The 15,603-nt window shown below is 32.1% G+C and overlaps 1 protein-coding gene across 1 annotated transcript in view; it reads left to right on the top strand.

Annotated features, from left to right (window-relative positions):
- Positions 1 to 15,603, top strand: part of LOC134689809 (MAM and LDL-receptor class A domain-containing protein 2-like) — a 156,970-nt gene that overhangs the window by 123,848 nt on the left and 17,519 nt on the right. Inside the window, exons 70-73 of the mRNA XM_063549774.1 lie at positions 6,733 to 6,840; positions 8,587 to 8,646; positions 10,898 to 10,989; positions 15,164 to 15,290. Of these exons, the coding sequence (XP_063405844.1) occupies positions 6,733 to 6,840; positions 8,587 to 8,646; positions 10,898 to 10,989; positions 15,164 to 15,290 (387 nt within the window). The remainder of the gene's footprint in view (positions 1 to 6,732; positions 6,841 to 8,586; positions 8,647 to 10,897; positions 10,990 to 15,163; positions 15,291 to 15,603) is intronic.

Raw genomic sequence — 15,603 nt, 5'->3', positions numbered from 1 at the left:
GATATACTACAGAATTATCAAGTATAAATTAGTTTAAACTCTTAGCCATTCTTAAATGTATGTAAATGTTAAAAGGATATGCTGCATGGCCTTTTGTTTTGACCTTTGAATAAAATAGAAGTACATATCAACAACTTGCCATTTTAGTATATAATACTAAGGAGTATAATAATAATATATGAAACTTCATAGTAAAAGAGGGCATAGTTTGAGCTGTAAAGGTACCCATAGTTCCTATGCGAAATTGCATTGTTTTTAATAATTAACAGAAGTGCAACTTATATAATTTTTAGCTAGAGTTGTTTTAAATACAAATGTATATGTACATGTATATACAAACTGATGTATGTAAATCGGGTGCAAAAGTCACAATAATTGGATTAATCTTAAACTGCTATTGATAAATTGTGTCTCATGGAAAGATAGAAACAAAGAAAATTTGGTTTGATCATGGAATAATTATATGTTGAATATAATATTTCCATGGTTAAATTTTGATGCCTTAATGACCTTTGTTCAAACATAAAAAATCTATCTTGACATATAATTAAATGTAGCTTCAGACACTTGTGATGTAATCAAGAAGATGATTATTTCAACCAAGGTATAATAAAATCTGTATTTTTCACCCTTTTCATATAAGGTTTAATTTTTATAAACCAATAATTTGTGCAATTTAATTTGATATCTTAAATTTTATGATGAAATTTAGGGTTTGTCCTATAACATTATTAACTAATGCCAGATTTTAGGTCATTTCAGCTAAATAGCCATAACATTTACCAATTAACAGATAATTGATACATCATTTATTCAAACACACTTGTTTGTCTTCACAGCAGGATATTGTCTAATTACCCCAATATTGTAAAAGACTGACCAGAAATGACCAGCTGTGGACCATGACTCTACTATAGATTGCAAAATACTGATACAAACAAATAGATTGTTATCAGAATCAGTGGAAAACTGTCTCTCACTGACTTTTGATTTTATATTCAGAAGATCCCCCTTTTTTTAATTGATAGTCTTAATACAAGTAGTTATAAATGGTACCAGGATTATAATTTAGTATGCCAGACGTGCATTTAATCTACATCTACAAAGCATGTTTTATTTTCACATAAAAAGCATATAACTAAAGATAAGGAAAATGGATATGAATAAGAAATGACGGATGTTTTTTTTTTTTTTTAAAGAAATGAGTTTTGAAAATTTAAAAAGTTGAGAAAAAAAATTTCACAAAAAGAACTCACACTCCTATAAGGCAGCAACTACGGTATTTGATTTTCAGTTTGGTTTTTTTTGGGGGAAAAAAAGTGTTTCCAGTTTTCAGATAAAGAAATAATTTGTTTTTGACCTGAGAAAAAAATATATGTTTGTTTCAACCTCAGCTGCCACTATATATGTGATGCTAAAATTGAAAGAAAAAAATTAAAAATTGTCCAGAAAAAAACACCTTTTGTAGAGAGAACCCTATCTGGTGTTCATAAGTTTGAGCCTGGTATCAACTTTGTGTTTTTTAAACAGTCTGAGCGTTAAGCTTTTTTAAAGACTTCAATATAAACTTTGTTAAACATTATGGAATAGTTGATATGTTGATTGGTGTTTAATGCCACTTCTGCACAGTTGTGCTTTTTTGTCAGTTTTTATTGGTGTTTGATGCAGGAGAAAACCATGACCTTACGGTGGAAAACTAACAGTGAATTATGATTAAAGTTTAAGGGCACTGCCTTGTGTTGTATTAAAGCCTTACACACATGTCATAGTTGACAGGCCAATGCTGTGGCGGATCAAGGACTTTTGGTAAAAAAAGGGGGGGCACTGACCGACCGAAGGGATTGGGCTGCTCCAGTCATTTCTTTTATAAGCAACAAAACTTTTCCCACAAAAGGGGGGGGGGGGGGTCCCTTCATCTGGATCCGCCTATGCAATGAGCCAGTGATAGTTAAAATACTTAGAACACTTGGACACTATATCTAAAGCCCTTATTTTTGTTCAATTAACATTTAGATTTAGAACACTTGGACACTTAAGCCCTTATTTTTGTTCAATTAACATTTAGATAAAGCCTAGGGTTGAAGGTAACAAAATATCAATAAGCTCCTCAGAACTTTAAGCAATATCAGGGAACTTTAAAAGAAGATTCTTCTTACTCTCTATATATAAATACCTGACATGTAGAGTAAAATTAGATTTTTTTTGGTCCATTTTTCCATTATTTACTTATCAATAATTATTTTGCCGTCAATCTTTAGATATCAAAGTGCAAGATTTTGAATAACTTTGTCAAACTCCAGGAAATTTTACAAAACTTATAAAAATTAGACAGAAACTTCTTCTTAAATCAAGAGAAAGAACCAGGAGCAAATTTTGATTTTATTTTTAATGTAAAGATATAATAATTTTTATTCAAGAGATAAACAGGGTCATATAGCAGATGGGGATTAAAGGGGAGGTCGCCACCATTAAAGGCTACCACTAACGCTAAAATGCAACATTTTAATTTAACAGATCAGGCCACACCAATTTAATTTCTTGTTCTACGGATTTTTGGACTCCAAAAATTGGGGCGAGCGAGCGATTTGAAAATTTTAATAAAAAAATATTTAATTTGCAAATTTTTGAGGCGAAGCTTAAAAAGTAAAGGCGAGCGATTATAATTTTTTTTTGTAAACATAAAATAGAAGGTTTTGACTATATTAAAACTTGATTTATCACTTGTACCTTGACATTTCTTTAATTTATGAAGTATTTTTTCCCTGTTCAACAAGAAATAATTGAATAATTAAATCTGGTCTATGTATGTGTGACTGACAATGAGACAATTCTCTATCCAAGTCATAATCAGGTTCAGAACAACCCCTTAATGTTATGAATATCCCTTTTATGAGGGGTCAAAATAAGTTATATATTTTTTTTGTAAAAACACTTCAAGTACAAAAGGGCTTATATTTTCCCAAAGAACTATAATATTTGGTATTAAATGGTCAAAACATGTCCAAGAATTTTGTAATATTCCTGGACTTTAACCATGTTAACACATTTACTTTAACAGTTTAATATTACATGTATTCAAAATAAGTGGACCCATCCCTCCTTTAGAAAAGTTGTTTAAAATATAATGTATTTCTCCTCTTTTTGAGTAAAAAATTCTAAGTTGAATTAACTTATCACTGTACAATCCTTAGTATTTCTATTTTCTTTTCTACAACAGTAAACATGGTAAAATGACCCCTTCAAGGCCCTTGTCTGAGGGAGGGTTGGTCCCAACCTGATAATAACAAACATAGGTCAAAGTACGGCCTTTTACACAGAGCTTTGATCAAGACCAACCAGCAAGCTATAAGGGACCACAACTTAGTATTGTACACAATTCGAACAGGAAAACCAACGATCTAAATTATATTTCCAAACGAGAAAATACCAATGAACGACATCAACAAACGATAACTGCTGAACGACAGGTCCGTGAATCAACAATGACAGGTGCACAAACCTGCAGCGGGTATGACCGTAACCATACATTATAATTGCAGTTGAAGGCAAATCCTTCAGAAGTTCTTTGTACTTTATTTTAACAACGAACATTTATTTAAAGGGAATATAAGTTAGGGGGAAAGAAATCAACGTTTTGTTCTGTACTGGTATTTCTATTTATATCGGAGCACTCCCGCTTGGAATAAATTGGTTTCATGCTGAAACAAATATTCTCGCAGATATTTACAGTGTTGTGGGGTGCTGATAGGTTTAAAATCGTTATATGAAGGCTAGACTGTGATCTTAAAAAACAAATGTTGAGATCTTTATATAATATTTACAAAAAAAATGGTGCGGGAAATGGACATGATTTCATTTCCGGATGCGGGAAGCGGGAATATAATAAAAATAAAAAAAATCTGTTTTGAAAAAAATAGATGCGGGCGGGTCCGTCGAACAAGGAATCAAATTGGTGTGGCCTCACATTATTTTTATTTAATAGTTCACATGATTGATAAATAGTGCAAACATCCAAGTATGAGCACTTATTTCGTCTGAATCATTTGTAATCAGCTGGTGATTCTATAAGTTAACAGCAAACTAGTACATATTTTTTTCAACTTTTGATCTAAAGATTTATAGTTTCTGCAGCGAATGAAAGAATGAACCTTAACAACTTCTTCTGACCAATTTACAGCATAATGCGTAGAACGGTGATTTTTTCCCATTCAGTAAAACAAGTAAATGTGTCCAAAGCACTCGCACGATTATTTTCTTTGTTTAGGGATATTTTTTTAGAAATTGATCCACCTATAATTTTAAGTGCAAATCATTTCTATGGCCTTTCTTTGATACTGTACTGTGCATTGTTTTGGGTTTTTCAAGAAATGTGGTAATCAAGGGAGATTTTCAGCAGAAACCACCCTTTCTGTTTTTCATTTTTTTTTCACATGTACGTTTTAATTTTTTTTCTCTCATAATTTTATAAAATTTGTTAATTTGAATTTAAATTTAGAATTTCTGATTTTCCAACTATTTTAACCTTAGTATTTCAATAAATGTTGAATTAAGCATTTGTTAAGTGTTAGATGGTAAGAATTTTGTCTTATAAGAATATCTGTATACATGTGTGGTTTTCATGACAATTGCCATTAATTAGTTCTGCACAGTGGGAAATTTTGAAGGAGCTGCTATGTTCATACAAACTATTTTATAGCTCATTTCACTAATTCACCAATGTTCTATTTCTTTTGAATCCTATGGATAGGTTTTAATAGGATATATAGCACCTATTGAAGAATCTGTTTTAATAAGATGCCAGTATTTCCTGCACACCTTTTGAAGTTTCTCTGCTTGAGGATGATAATATATAATGATTGATACATTTCATTGATATTCAACTTGGTTCTTTTTCTTTATTTTATCTTGTCTGTCTTGGAATTTGACTATAATTTGTTTTACTAATTTCAGTTCATAAAAGTTTTTTTTTCTGGTTTGTTTTTCTAGGTTATGAATAACTTTGCCTTTGATATAGGATTTAAAGTTCCAAATGGGGTGTTTGAGTTTTTAAAGATATTGGAAATTTTCTGTGTTTTTTTTTATGGCTTTTTATATCTAAAACACCAGTATTTTCATGTTTTTGTCTTTGAAGATTTCAAGGTCTAGAAATTTTATGGAATACTTATTGCATTCATAAGTGAACTTTAGCAGGTAGAGTTGTTGAATAACAGGAAATTCAATTTCAATAAGTGGTAGGGATGAGCTGGTCACCATGGTCACTATTTCAAGCTTCCTTACATTTACCATGATAAAATCTGGACATATGGATGAAGGTCAAGTTTTCAACTTGCCTGTTTATATCACAAGCATGACAAGTGTCTGAAACTAATTAGATGTCTTAATCTTGTGATGTTTGTAAATGTTTCCAATTGTGTGGTCAAATCAATTATCTCTTTATCAATTTTCCCATGCATTCTTACCAGCTATTAATTTGATGTTTGTGCTTTTATTAAATCCTATTTAGTTACATTAAAAATATATAATAATGAAACATTACATTACTATCCTGAAAAGAAATTCTGATTTGTTTATAGGAAATTCCAATGCAACTTTTTTTTTGTTTAATATATATGACAGAAGTAAAAATATGAAATGAAAAGGGTGGGATATATGTGCTGGATCCCAATTCTCATGAAAATAATGACGTACGTCATGTCATGTACATGTATACGCTGTTAAAGTTAAAAAAGTAGTTTTTATTCCGGAATATGTTTGCCCTAAATTATAAACTTTTAGATACGCTTCTCATGGTTATGACTGCATTTACATGTACATGTATTACTAAATAAATTCCAGATTTTTTTGGCATATTTAGACAGAAACAGATAAATTCCAGACAAAATATTAAAATCTGATGTCTTCCATAGGTATTGCTTCCGACCTTTACACTCAAATTTCCAGACATATTGACAGCATCATGAAAAAAATTCCAGTATTTTAAAGTACAATTATAATTTCAAATGCTGGAATTCCGGAAAATTTTGGCAATGGTGAAAATTATTTCCATGGATTTTTTTTTTCACAACTGATGTCTTCCATAGGGGGGGGATGGATTATTTCTGGAATAGCCCAATACGGCTAATTTAACCTATTCCTGGGATAATAAAATCCTTAGTTTTTCGAAAAATTCAAAGTTTTGTAACAGGAAATTTATAAAAATGAACCACATAATTGAAATTCATGTCAACACCGAAGTGTTGACTATTGGGCTGGTGATACCCGTGGGGACGAAACCTCCACCAGCAGTGGCATCGACATATAAATCTGCCCTTAATTTCAACTATACAGTTTTGCTATAAAAGTCCATGCTAAAAAAAAGTTAGAATCAACGAATCATATTTTGTATTTGAAAGTGGTGAAGCATAATCTTCTGTGGAATGTGGGGATTTGGTTGTATTTTAAGAAAAACAATATTTTTCAAATATAATTAAACAAAAATAAAAAAAAATCAATTTCAAACTGATGTTAGAAATTAGCTGCTTCTCCTCTAGGCTCAATGCATTTAGGAGTAATGGCAAAGACTGTTTGGATTATCAAAGATACCTACTGTACATGTATTTGTATATTCTTATTTTAACTTTAATGAACTTTATAGGTCAGGGATATATACAATCTTGACAAAATGGTTCTTAAAAAGGCAATTGCAAATTAGAAGTGTTTTAATATAATAAATGTATATTATTTCAATTTTAGGCTGTGGAAATGGTATGAATACATTTTCCTGTCAGAGTTCAGGAGTATGTATCCCAGAATTCCTTGTTAGAGATGGATACCCGGATTGTTTGGATGAATCTGATGAAGGTAAAGTTATTTTTAGCTCACCTGGCTGAGAGGGCCAAGTGAGCTTTTCTCATCACTTTGCGTCCCTTGTCCGTCGTCGTCGGTTAACTTTTACAAAAATCTTCTCCTCTGAAACTACAGGGCCAAATTAAACCAAACTTGTCCACAATCATAATTGGGGTATCTAGTTTAAAAGTGTGTCCGTTGACCCCGCTAATCAACCAAGATTGCCGCCACCATGGCTAAAAATAAAACATAGGGGTAAAATACAGTTTTTGGCTTATAACTAAAAAAACCAAGGCATTGAGAGCATCTGACAAGATCTATCTGCCCTGAAATTTTCAGATGAATCGGACAATCCGTTGTTGGGTTGCTGCCCCTGAATTGGTTATTTTAAGGAAATTTTGCCCTTTTTTGTTATTATCTTGAATATTTTTATAGATAGAGATAAACTGTAAACAACAATAATGTACAGCAAAGTAAGACCTAAAATTAAGTCAACATGACCAAAAAGGTCAATTGATCCCCTAAGGAGTTATTGTCCTTATAGTCAATTTTTAACAATTTTCATAATAAATTTTTACTAATATTTTCCTCTGAAACTACTGAGCCAAGTTCATTATAGATAGAGATAATTGTAAGCAGCAAGAATGTTCAGTAAAGTAAGATGTACAAACACATCACCATTCTAAAACACAATTTTGTCATGAATCCATCTGCTTCCTTTGTTTAATATTCACATAGACCAAGGTGAGGGACACAGGCTCTTTAGAGCCTTTAGTTTCAAATCAGTTTAATTTTTTACATATTCAATTTTTTGACAATTTGAAGGGTTAGAAAATCAAAGGATTGAAATCAATAAAACCACATATGTACCGCATCAAAAAGACAGTTTTCTTGCAAAATATTTTTTGTTGGCCTAATAATATCTCCTTACAATTTAAGTGCCATATTGTATTTTTTGTACAGATGTATACATGTATCCACTATTCACACTATTTTTTGTCTGTTGGGTAAAGTATTGTTTAGTTGAAATTTATGATGCTTGTTTTTTTGGGTTTTTTTTTCTTATATATACCTGGTTTTCATTTTATGCTACAACAATATAGGTTTGGCTGAGTTTTTTTCAATCACCCTGTTATACAATCACATAAAACATGTTGGACTTTTAAACAATTATAATACTATTTAAATTCAATGGCTTCTTTGTTTTCTTGAATTATTGAAAAACTGAAATTACAGAAAAAACTATGAAAAAAGATCATTTGAAACATAAGTATTTAACTGATAGATTTTGGTGGTTAGACATATATATATAATACATCTGCAAGAAAGATAAATTATTTTTTGTCTTTGGGCCTCTCTGGCCCCTTATCTCAGTAATTCATTGATAGTGATCATTAGCCTTTCTTGTAACATTGGAGATGTGAATTGGCAACTTCCTTTGGCAAAGGTTGGTTTCGACTCAGATCTGGCTACTTCCATCTATAAACAATTTGCCACCATGAATAACTACAACCAATCAATCATTTCTTTTTCTATGCTTGCATGTAGGAGGGGTCCTGATCCCGAAATCCTAGGCTTAAAAATTCGAAATCTTGACATCCCGATATTCAAAAAAAGAATACATGGAACCCAAATGGGTCAATCCTGAAATCCTAAACTTAAAACACCAGATCCCAGAATCTGATAATGGGTCCTATCCCCCACATGTAGTATATGAAAATAAGAAATCAAGATGATTTTTTATAAATTTTTTAATTTTAGTTTTGAGAATTGACCCAGAAAACAATTTGAACACCACAAATTCCACAGGAAACACAACAAGTAAGTATACTTATAATAATTTATAAGAATTGAGTAGGGTTGAGAAAAATTTTGGGAAGACAGCAAAAACTTATGCTTTTATGGTCCTCATTTAATCTTGGTCAACAGAAATTAGAATACTCCCACTTTTGCCAGAATTATTTCTTAATTCTGATCAATTTTAAAATTGCTATGAAAATTCACAGAAATCATGTATAGGGTGGATAAATGAATTCAGTCTTATTTGATATGTGTAGGTTTTTCAAATGGAATAAAAAGGTTCCTTATTTTTGATTTGTTATTGAACTCCTTTTTGTGATGTTTGATTTTTTTAAATGATGGAAAAAGGCTTTTTAGGAGTTTTACCTCATATTTAGCTTCTTTTTTTTAAATTTTTTATTGATCTTTTTGGTGTTCAAACTACAGTGCATACATATATCCATACATTTTTACAATACATAAGTGATTGACCTATGGCATAGTCATACCATTGATATTTTACAAATAAGACATAGTAAAAATTTACAAGTAAATGATGTGAATACTCAGTATACATGTATAATACCTCTTAAGGATACTTTTGAATACATTGAATATATATGATCATATAGAGTATAAATTTGATTAAATAACTTCCATAAATCCTTCTTTACATAACTAATATAATACTTTGCCTGAGAATACAATAGTTTAACACTAAGTAGTCAGAATTCAATATTCCAAAAATGACACTGTCTTTATTCAAAAATATTTTTACCCCAAAAACTAAATACCACCAATTAGAAAAATCTCTCAAAAATTGTTTTATTTCTATACATTCAAAAAATTTATGCTCTATAGTTTCTATTTCTTTACAACTGGCACATTCATTAGTTAATGAAAGTTTATATTTAGCATTGGCATTAATATTATTTGGGTCTTTAATTGTAAGAAAAGAAATCTGCTCAGAATGTTTATTCATGACCTATTATGCGCTATTAAAAAGTCTTCTATGAAAAGAAAAGTTGGTGATTTGGTGCAAAATATTTTACCTTGTATTATCAGAAGAAAGGAGTCGAAACGTTTGACAAAAATTCCTAAACTTTGAAAAACTACATCCTTAAGCTGTGTCATTGTTGATATTTTGCATACTGTAAACCCACTATTTTTCACCAGCATGATCTTGTCTCTCAACATTCAAGATTAGAAAAACTATAAAGATTCATAAAAATATTAAACTTTGATCTTCCCTTATAATATTAGTAAAGTTAACCCTTACCATGCGGTGACCGTCTTTTGACGGGCGGACCCTAATAACCGTTATTTGGCTCCAATGGCGTTCCGTACTTTTAGAAGTCCACTTTATGATACTTATTTTAAAATTTATGTATGTCCCGTCAACCTGAGGCTATCCATATTCATGTTTCTCATGTATAAGTAGCATTTTGAGCACAAATACGGACATGGAAAATTGAAATTGGCTAAAACTCGGTTTTCTGGAGGGGTAGGCTTCACATCTGTATCTTACACAAGAAGTCCAGAGGCATAAAACTGGCAAAGATAGTGCAAACCCACGGCCATATAACTACTGATCATTATTATTAATGAAATACGCATAGGAAACAACTACTTCCGGTTTTGGGTCCATTCAAAGTCAAAAATCGGCAAAAATCGTGAAATTCGGTATTTTGGGTCCAAATGACCTTCTGTAGACTGATGAATCAAGATCAGATTCACTCCGATCTAACAACTGTTGTGGTCAATTTGTTCACGAGGGTCCACTCTACACGCAGGCTACAGCTGGATACCTGAACCAGCAACCCTGGGTCTTCTGGGTCAAGAGAAGGGGTGAAAAATCGGCAAAATTGACGCTTTTTGCACCTGAAGACCCTCTTTGGGGCAAATTTCCGCCAAAAAAAATTCCGCCTGCTCACCCCGACCACCCCACCCCGTGATCACCTATATTAGATTTAAAGAATTCAATATGCTACAGCAACAGGGCTAAGCTCATTTGCATATAATTTGCATATTTTTGCAAATAAACGAAAATTAGACATTTTCTAAAAACAATTCCGCATGGTAAGGGTTAAGACAGTAAGAAAATCCTAAAAAAATATCAACACAATTTAATTGCCTTTAATTTTAGAACTTAACATGTAAGTGGTCAGTCTCTATATGACCTCTAGTTTCAAAAGCCTTTGAACTGACCAGTAACAAGAAAATAAGCTTTTTCAAGCTATTTTGCTTTTAATTGAATTAAATTTTAAACAATATAAATTATTTTATATTATAGATGTGTTGAGTGCCTGTACATTTGAAATAGCAACAGAACCATTTTGTCTCTTCTACAATCACCAGGGACAAGACAAGTGGATAAGACATTCAGTATGTACATTTGTTAACTTAAGTTTCCATTTTTAGCTCACCTGGATCATTTTTTTAAAGGGCCAAGTGAGCTTATACCATCACTTTGTGCCTGTCTTCCGTCGTCCGTCATCATTAACTTTTACAAAAATCTTCTCCTCTGAAATTACTGGGCCAAATTAAACCAAACTTGGCCACAATCATCATTGGGGTAACTAGTTTAAAAAATGTGTCAGGTGATCCAGCTAACCAATCAAGATGGCTGCCATGGCTAAAAATAGAACATAGGGGTAAAATGTAGTTTTTGGCTTATAATTCAAAAACCAAAGCATTTAGAACAAATCTGACGGAGTAAAATTGTTAATCAGGTCAAGATCTATCTGCTCTAAAATTTTCAGATAAATTGGACAACCCGTTGTTGGGTTGCTGCCCCTGAATTGGTAATTTTATGGAATTTTTACTGTTTTTGGTTATTATTCTGAATATTATTATAGATAGAGATAAACTGTAAACAGCAATAATGTTTAGCAAAGTAAGATTTACAAATAAGTCAACATGACCAAGATGGTCAGTTGACCCCTTTAGGAGTAATTGCCCTTCATAGTCCATTTTTAACTATTTTTCGTAAATTTTAGTAGTCTTTTACAAAAATCTTCTCCTCTGAAACTATTTGGCCAAATAAAATCAAATTTGGCCACAATTATCATTGGGGTATCTAGTTTAAAAATTGTGTCCAGTGACCCGGCCAATCAACCAAAATGGCCGCCATGGCTAAATATAGAACATAGGGGTAAAATGCAGTTTTTGGCTTATATCTCAAAAACCAAAGCATTTAGAGCAAATCTGATAGGGGTTGTTGTTGTTTTTCAGGTCAAGATCTTTTTGCCCTTAAATTTTTAGATGAATCAGAGAATCTGTTGTTTGGTTGCTGCCCCTGTATTTTTAATTTTAAGGAAATTTTGATGCTTTTAGTTATTACCTTGAATATTATAATAGATAGAGATAAACTGTAAACAGCAATGATGTTCAGTAAAGTAAGATTTACAAAAAAGTCAACATGGCTGAAATGGTCAATGAAGTTATTGTCTTTTATAGTCAATTTTTAACAATTTTCATAAAATTTGTAAATTTTTGCTAACATTTTCCACTGAAACTATTGGGCCAAGTTCATTATAGATAAAGATAATTGTAAGCAGCAATAATGTTCAGTAAAGTAAGATTTACAAACACATCACCATCACCAAAACACAATTTTGTAATGAATCTATCTGCCTGCTTTCTTTAATATTTACATAGACCAAGGTGAGCCACACAGGCTCTTTAGCCTATCTATACTATTAAACGAGAAGACCTCATTTTGGGTGTCGCTTCTCCTCCTTCCACAATAAATTGATCATTGTGACTGTATGTCCTACAGGTACCATGCACAGTTGCATTTGTCATCCATTCTTATTATTCAGTTTCAGTTATTTTGGGAGAAAAACGGAAAAAAGAAGTCCGGATATGTGTCCGTCATCACCCCGGCTTTTATTCATAGACAACTTCCTTTGCCGTTCATTTTTCCAGAAGGATTGTAAATTTACATTACATACCCTATATTATCATGTTTTATTTAAGAATCGTTATATAAGAATGTTGTCCCAAGTGTAAACAACAACCCAGGCCGTGTGAAAATAAACACAATCATTTGTGTAATTCACTTATCGTAACGACATATGCATAGCCTATATTATCATGTTTAATTTAAGATTCATGCAAGCCATTTTCACATTGACTGAACCATTATATGTTGTTCTAAGTGTAAGCAACGACCCAGGTTGTGTGAAAATAAACACAATCATTTTTTTCATTTACATATATCGTCACATAAATAACGACACAGGCATAGCCTAAATTATCATGTTTTATTTGTCACGTAAATAAAGACACAGGCCAAGGATTTGTATAGTGAGACTATACAAATCCTTGCTCAGGCATAGCCTATATTATCATGTTTTATTTAAGATTCATGCAAGCCATTTTCACATAGCCTGAAGGGTAATATGTTGTCCCAAGTGTAAGCAACGACCCATGCCGTGTAAACACAATCATTTTTGTCATTCACTTATCCTCACGTAAATAACGACACAGGCATAGCCTATATTATCATGTTTTGATTAAGATTTAACGACACAGGCCCTATGAAAAACAAGAATGTGTCCATAGTAAACAGATGTCACATCCGATCGGCAATATCATTTTCTATGTTTTGACCGTGAAATGGGGTAAATTCTCTAATTTGGCATTGAAATTAGAAAGATCATATCATAGAGAACATATTTACTAAGTTTCGAGTTGGTTGAACTTCAACTTCATCAAAAACTACCTCGACAAAAACTTTAACCTGAAGCGGGACAGACGGACGGAAGAACAAACTAGAAAATATAATTCCCATAAATGGGGCATGAAAATTTATTGTTGAAAGTAAAAAAAAATTAACCTGAAGCCGGACAGAAGGACGGACTAACAAACAAACAGAGGACTGGGGCACACAAATTTATTGTTGAAAGTGAAAGTAGTGATTTGGTCGAAATGAAAGTAGGGTATAGATTAGAAGGAGGCAAGACTTATTAGGAATGTCGGGATCTGATGCTTTTAAGCTCGGGATTTCGGAACTGGTGTTTACAGGATGCGGGAATATTTTTTTTATTTCGGGATGTCGGGATATGAATTTCGTTAAAAAATACGCATCTCGGGATTTCATGTTTTTAAGCCCGGGATTTCAGAATCAGGGCCCCTCAAACCACCCCTCAAATGAGCGTTAGCCATTTATACGAGATTCAAATCCTACCATTGGCATGTTAATAGGGCTTTCAAATGGAAAAGCACTGATGGATTGTTTTACAAGCACATTTTATGATCTTATAATAATGGTATATATGCAGTTTCATTTGTTTCATGTTTGAAGCGGTGCAAATTTTTAATTTAATTTGACTTTTAACAAAAAATGCATTGCACCAAAGAGAAAGAATAATTGTGGCATAAGGCCAGAAACACAAAAAAATAATTGAATTTAACAGAAAGGTAACACATAACAGAGGGCTTTTTGATACCTTATATGAAATTCTCCAGTCAAAATATCTTTTACAAAAAAATCATCTTACAAGCTGTATATGCCCGCGATTTCGCGGGTGTGTTCTAGTAGTTATTAATCTAATGTTACTTTTTATGTCCCATTTATGGCCATTATGTTTTTGGTCTGTGCGTTGTTTGTCCATCGGCCTGTGCATTGTTTGTTCGTCTGTGGGTCCATTCATTTGTCTGTCCCGCTTCAGGTTAAAGTTTTTGGTTGAGGTAGTTTTTGATGATGTTGAAGTCCAATCAACTTGAAATTTAGTACACATGAATATTATGATATGATCTTTCTAATTTTATTGCCAAATTAAAGATTTTGCCTTATTTTCATGGACCACTGAACATAGAAAATGATAGTGCAGATGGGGCATCCATGTTCTATTGACACAAACTTGTTTTCTTACCATTCTTAATGATATTGATGCTTCCTCATCCAAACCTCTTTTCAACACCCATTGTTTTATGACATGAGAGAAGTGAAATTATCAGATCCATTTCACATGTGAAATAGAATTGAGAATGGAAATTGGGAATGTGTCAAAGAGACAAAGACCCGACCATAGAATAAAACCAACAGCAGAAGGTCACCTACAGGTCTTCAATGCTTTATGAAAAATGTTTACAGTTTCTTTTTCATTCAGAAATCATGGTATTTATTGCACCCAATGTAATAAAAAAAAGACAAATCAAAAAGTTGGCCTGATAATTTAGATAGAAGATGATGTCACAACTTCAACTGATGTTTAGATTAGTCTATTATAATAGTGACTCTATGCTTAGAAGGCATAATTATTTACTGGAAATATAAAAAAGAAGATGTGGTATGATTGCCAATGAGACAACTCTCCACAAGACACCAAATCACATTGTATTACAGCTTTATGTCACTACATTGCCTTCAACAATGTAGAAAGCCCATACCATATAGTCAGCTATAAAAGGCCCTGAAATGACTAAAAAAACAATACAAAAAGAAAATTAATCGCCTTATTATTGTGCAAAAAAATGAACGAAAAACAAATACTTATCACAGTAACATACAACAACCATTGAATTACAGACTGTTATGTTTGTTTAACAGGGTTCAACAGGCTCAACAGCCACGGGACCAGATAGTGCTGTCATGGGTACTTATTACATGTATATAGAAACCAGTAACATGGTACTAGGGGACAATGCCAGCTTGATATCAGCTTATTTAAATCCAGGTAAGTTCATTACATTTGGTCAGATGACACAATTATCGTCCTTTAGTTTTTGTTGTCTGTGAATATAGTCCCTAGTGTGTGGGTCTCATTAGTACTTTCAAATATGGTATATAATAATACTTTATTCCGAAAGCAATACAGCTTATAGGATACATATACACAATTTTACACCAATATAAGAATTTCACAAGAGATATATAGTATATATAAATATAAGGTGTGCATGAAAGAACATATAATACATAATACAAAATACAAAATACGAGCGGAGAATGATATGATACTTAAATAAAGTGAGAACAAAAATATTATT

The sequence above is a fragment of the Mytilus trossulus genome, chromosome 11 (genome assembly GCF_036588685.1).
Source record: "Mytilus trossulus isolate FHL-02 chromosome 11, PNRI_Mtr1.1.1.hap1, whole genome shotgun sequence".
In the NCBI taxonomy this organism is placed as follows: Eukaryota; Metazoa; Mollusca; class Bivalvia; order Mytilida; family Mytilidae; genus Mytilus; species Mytilus trossulus.
The sequence above is the reverse complement of the archived record's forward strand: the minus strand, read 5'-3'. Positions and strand labels throughout refer to the sequence as shown.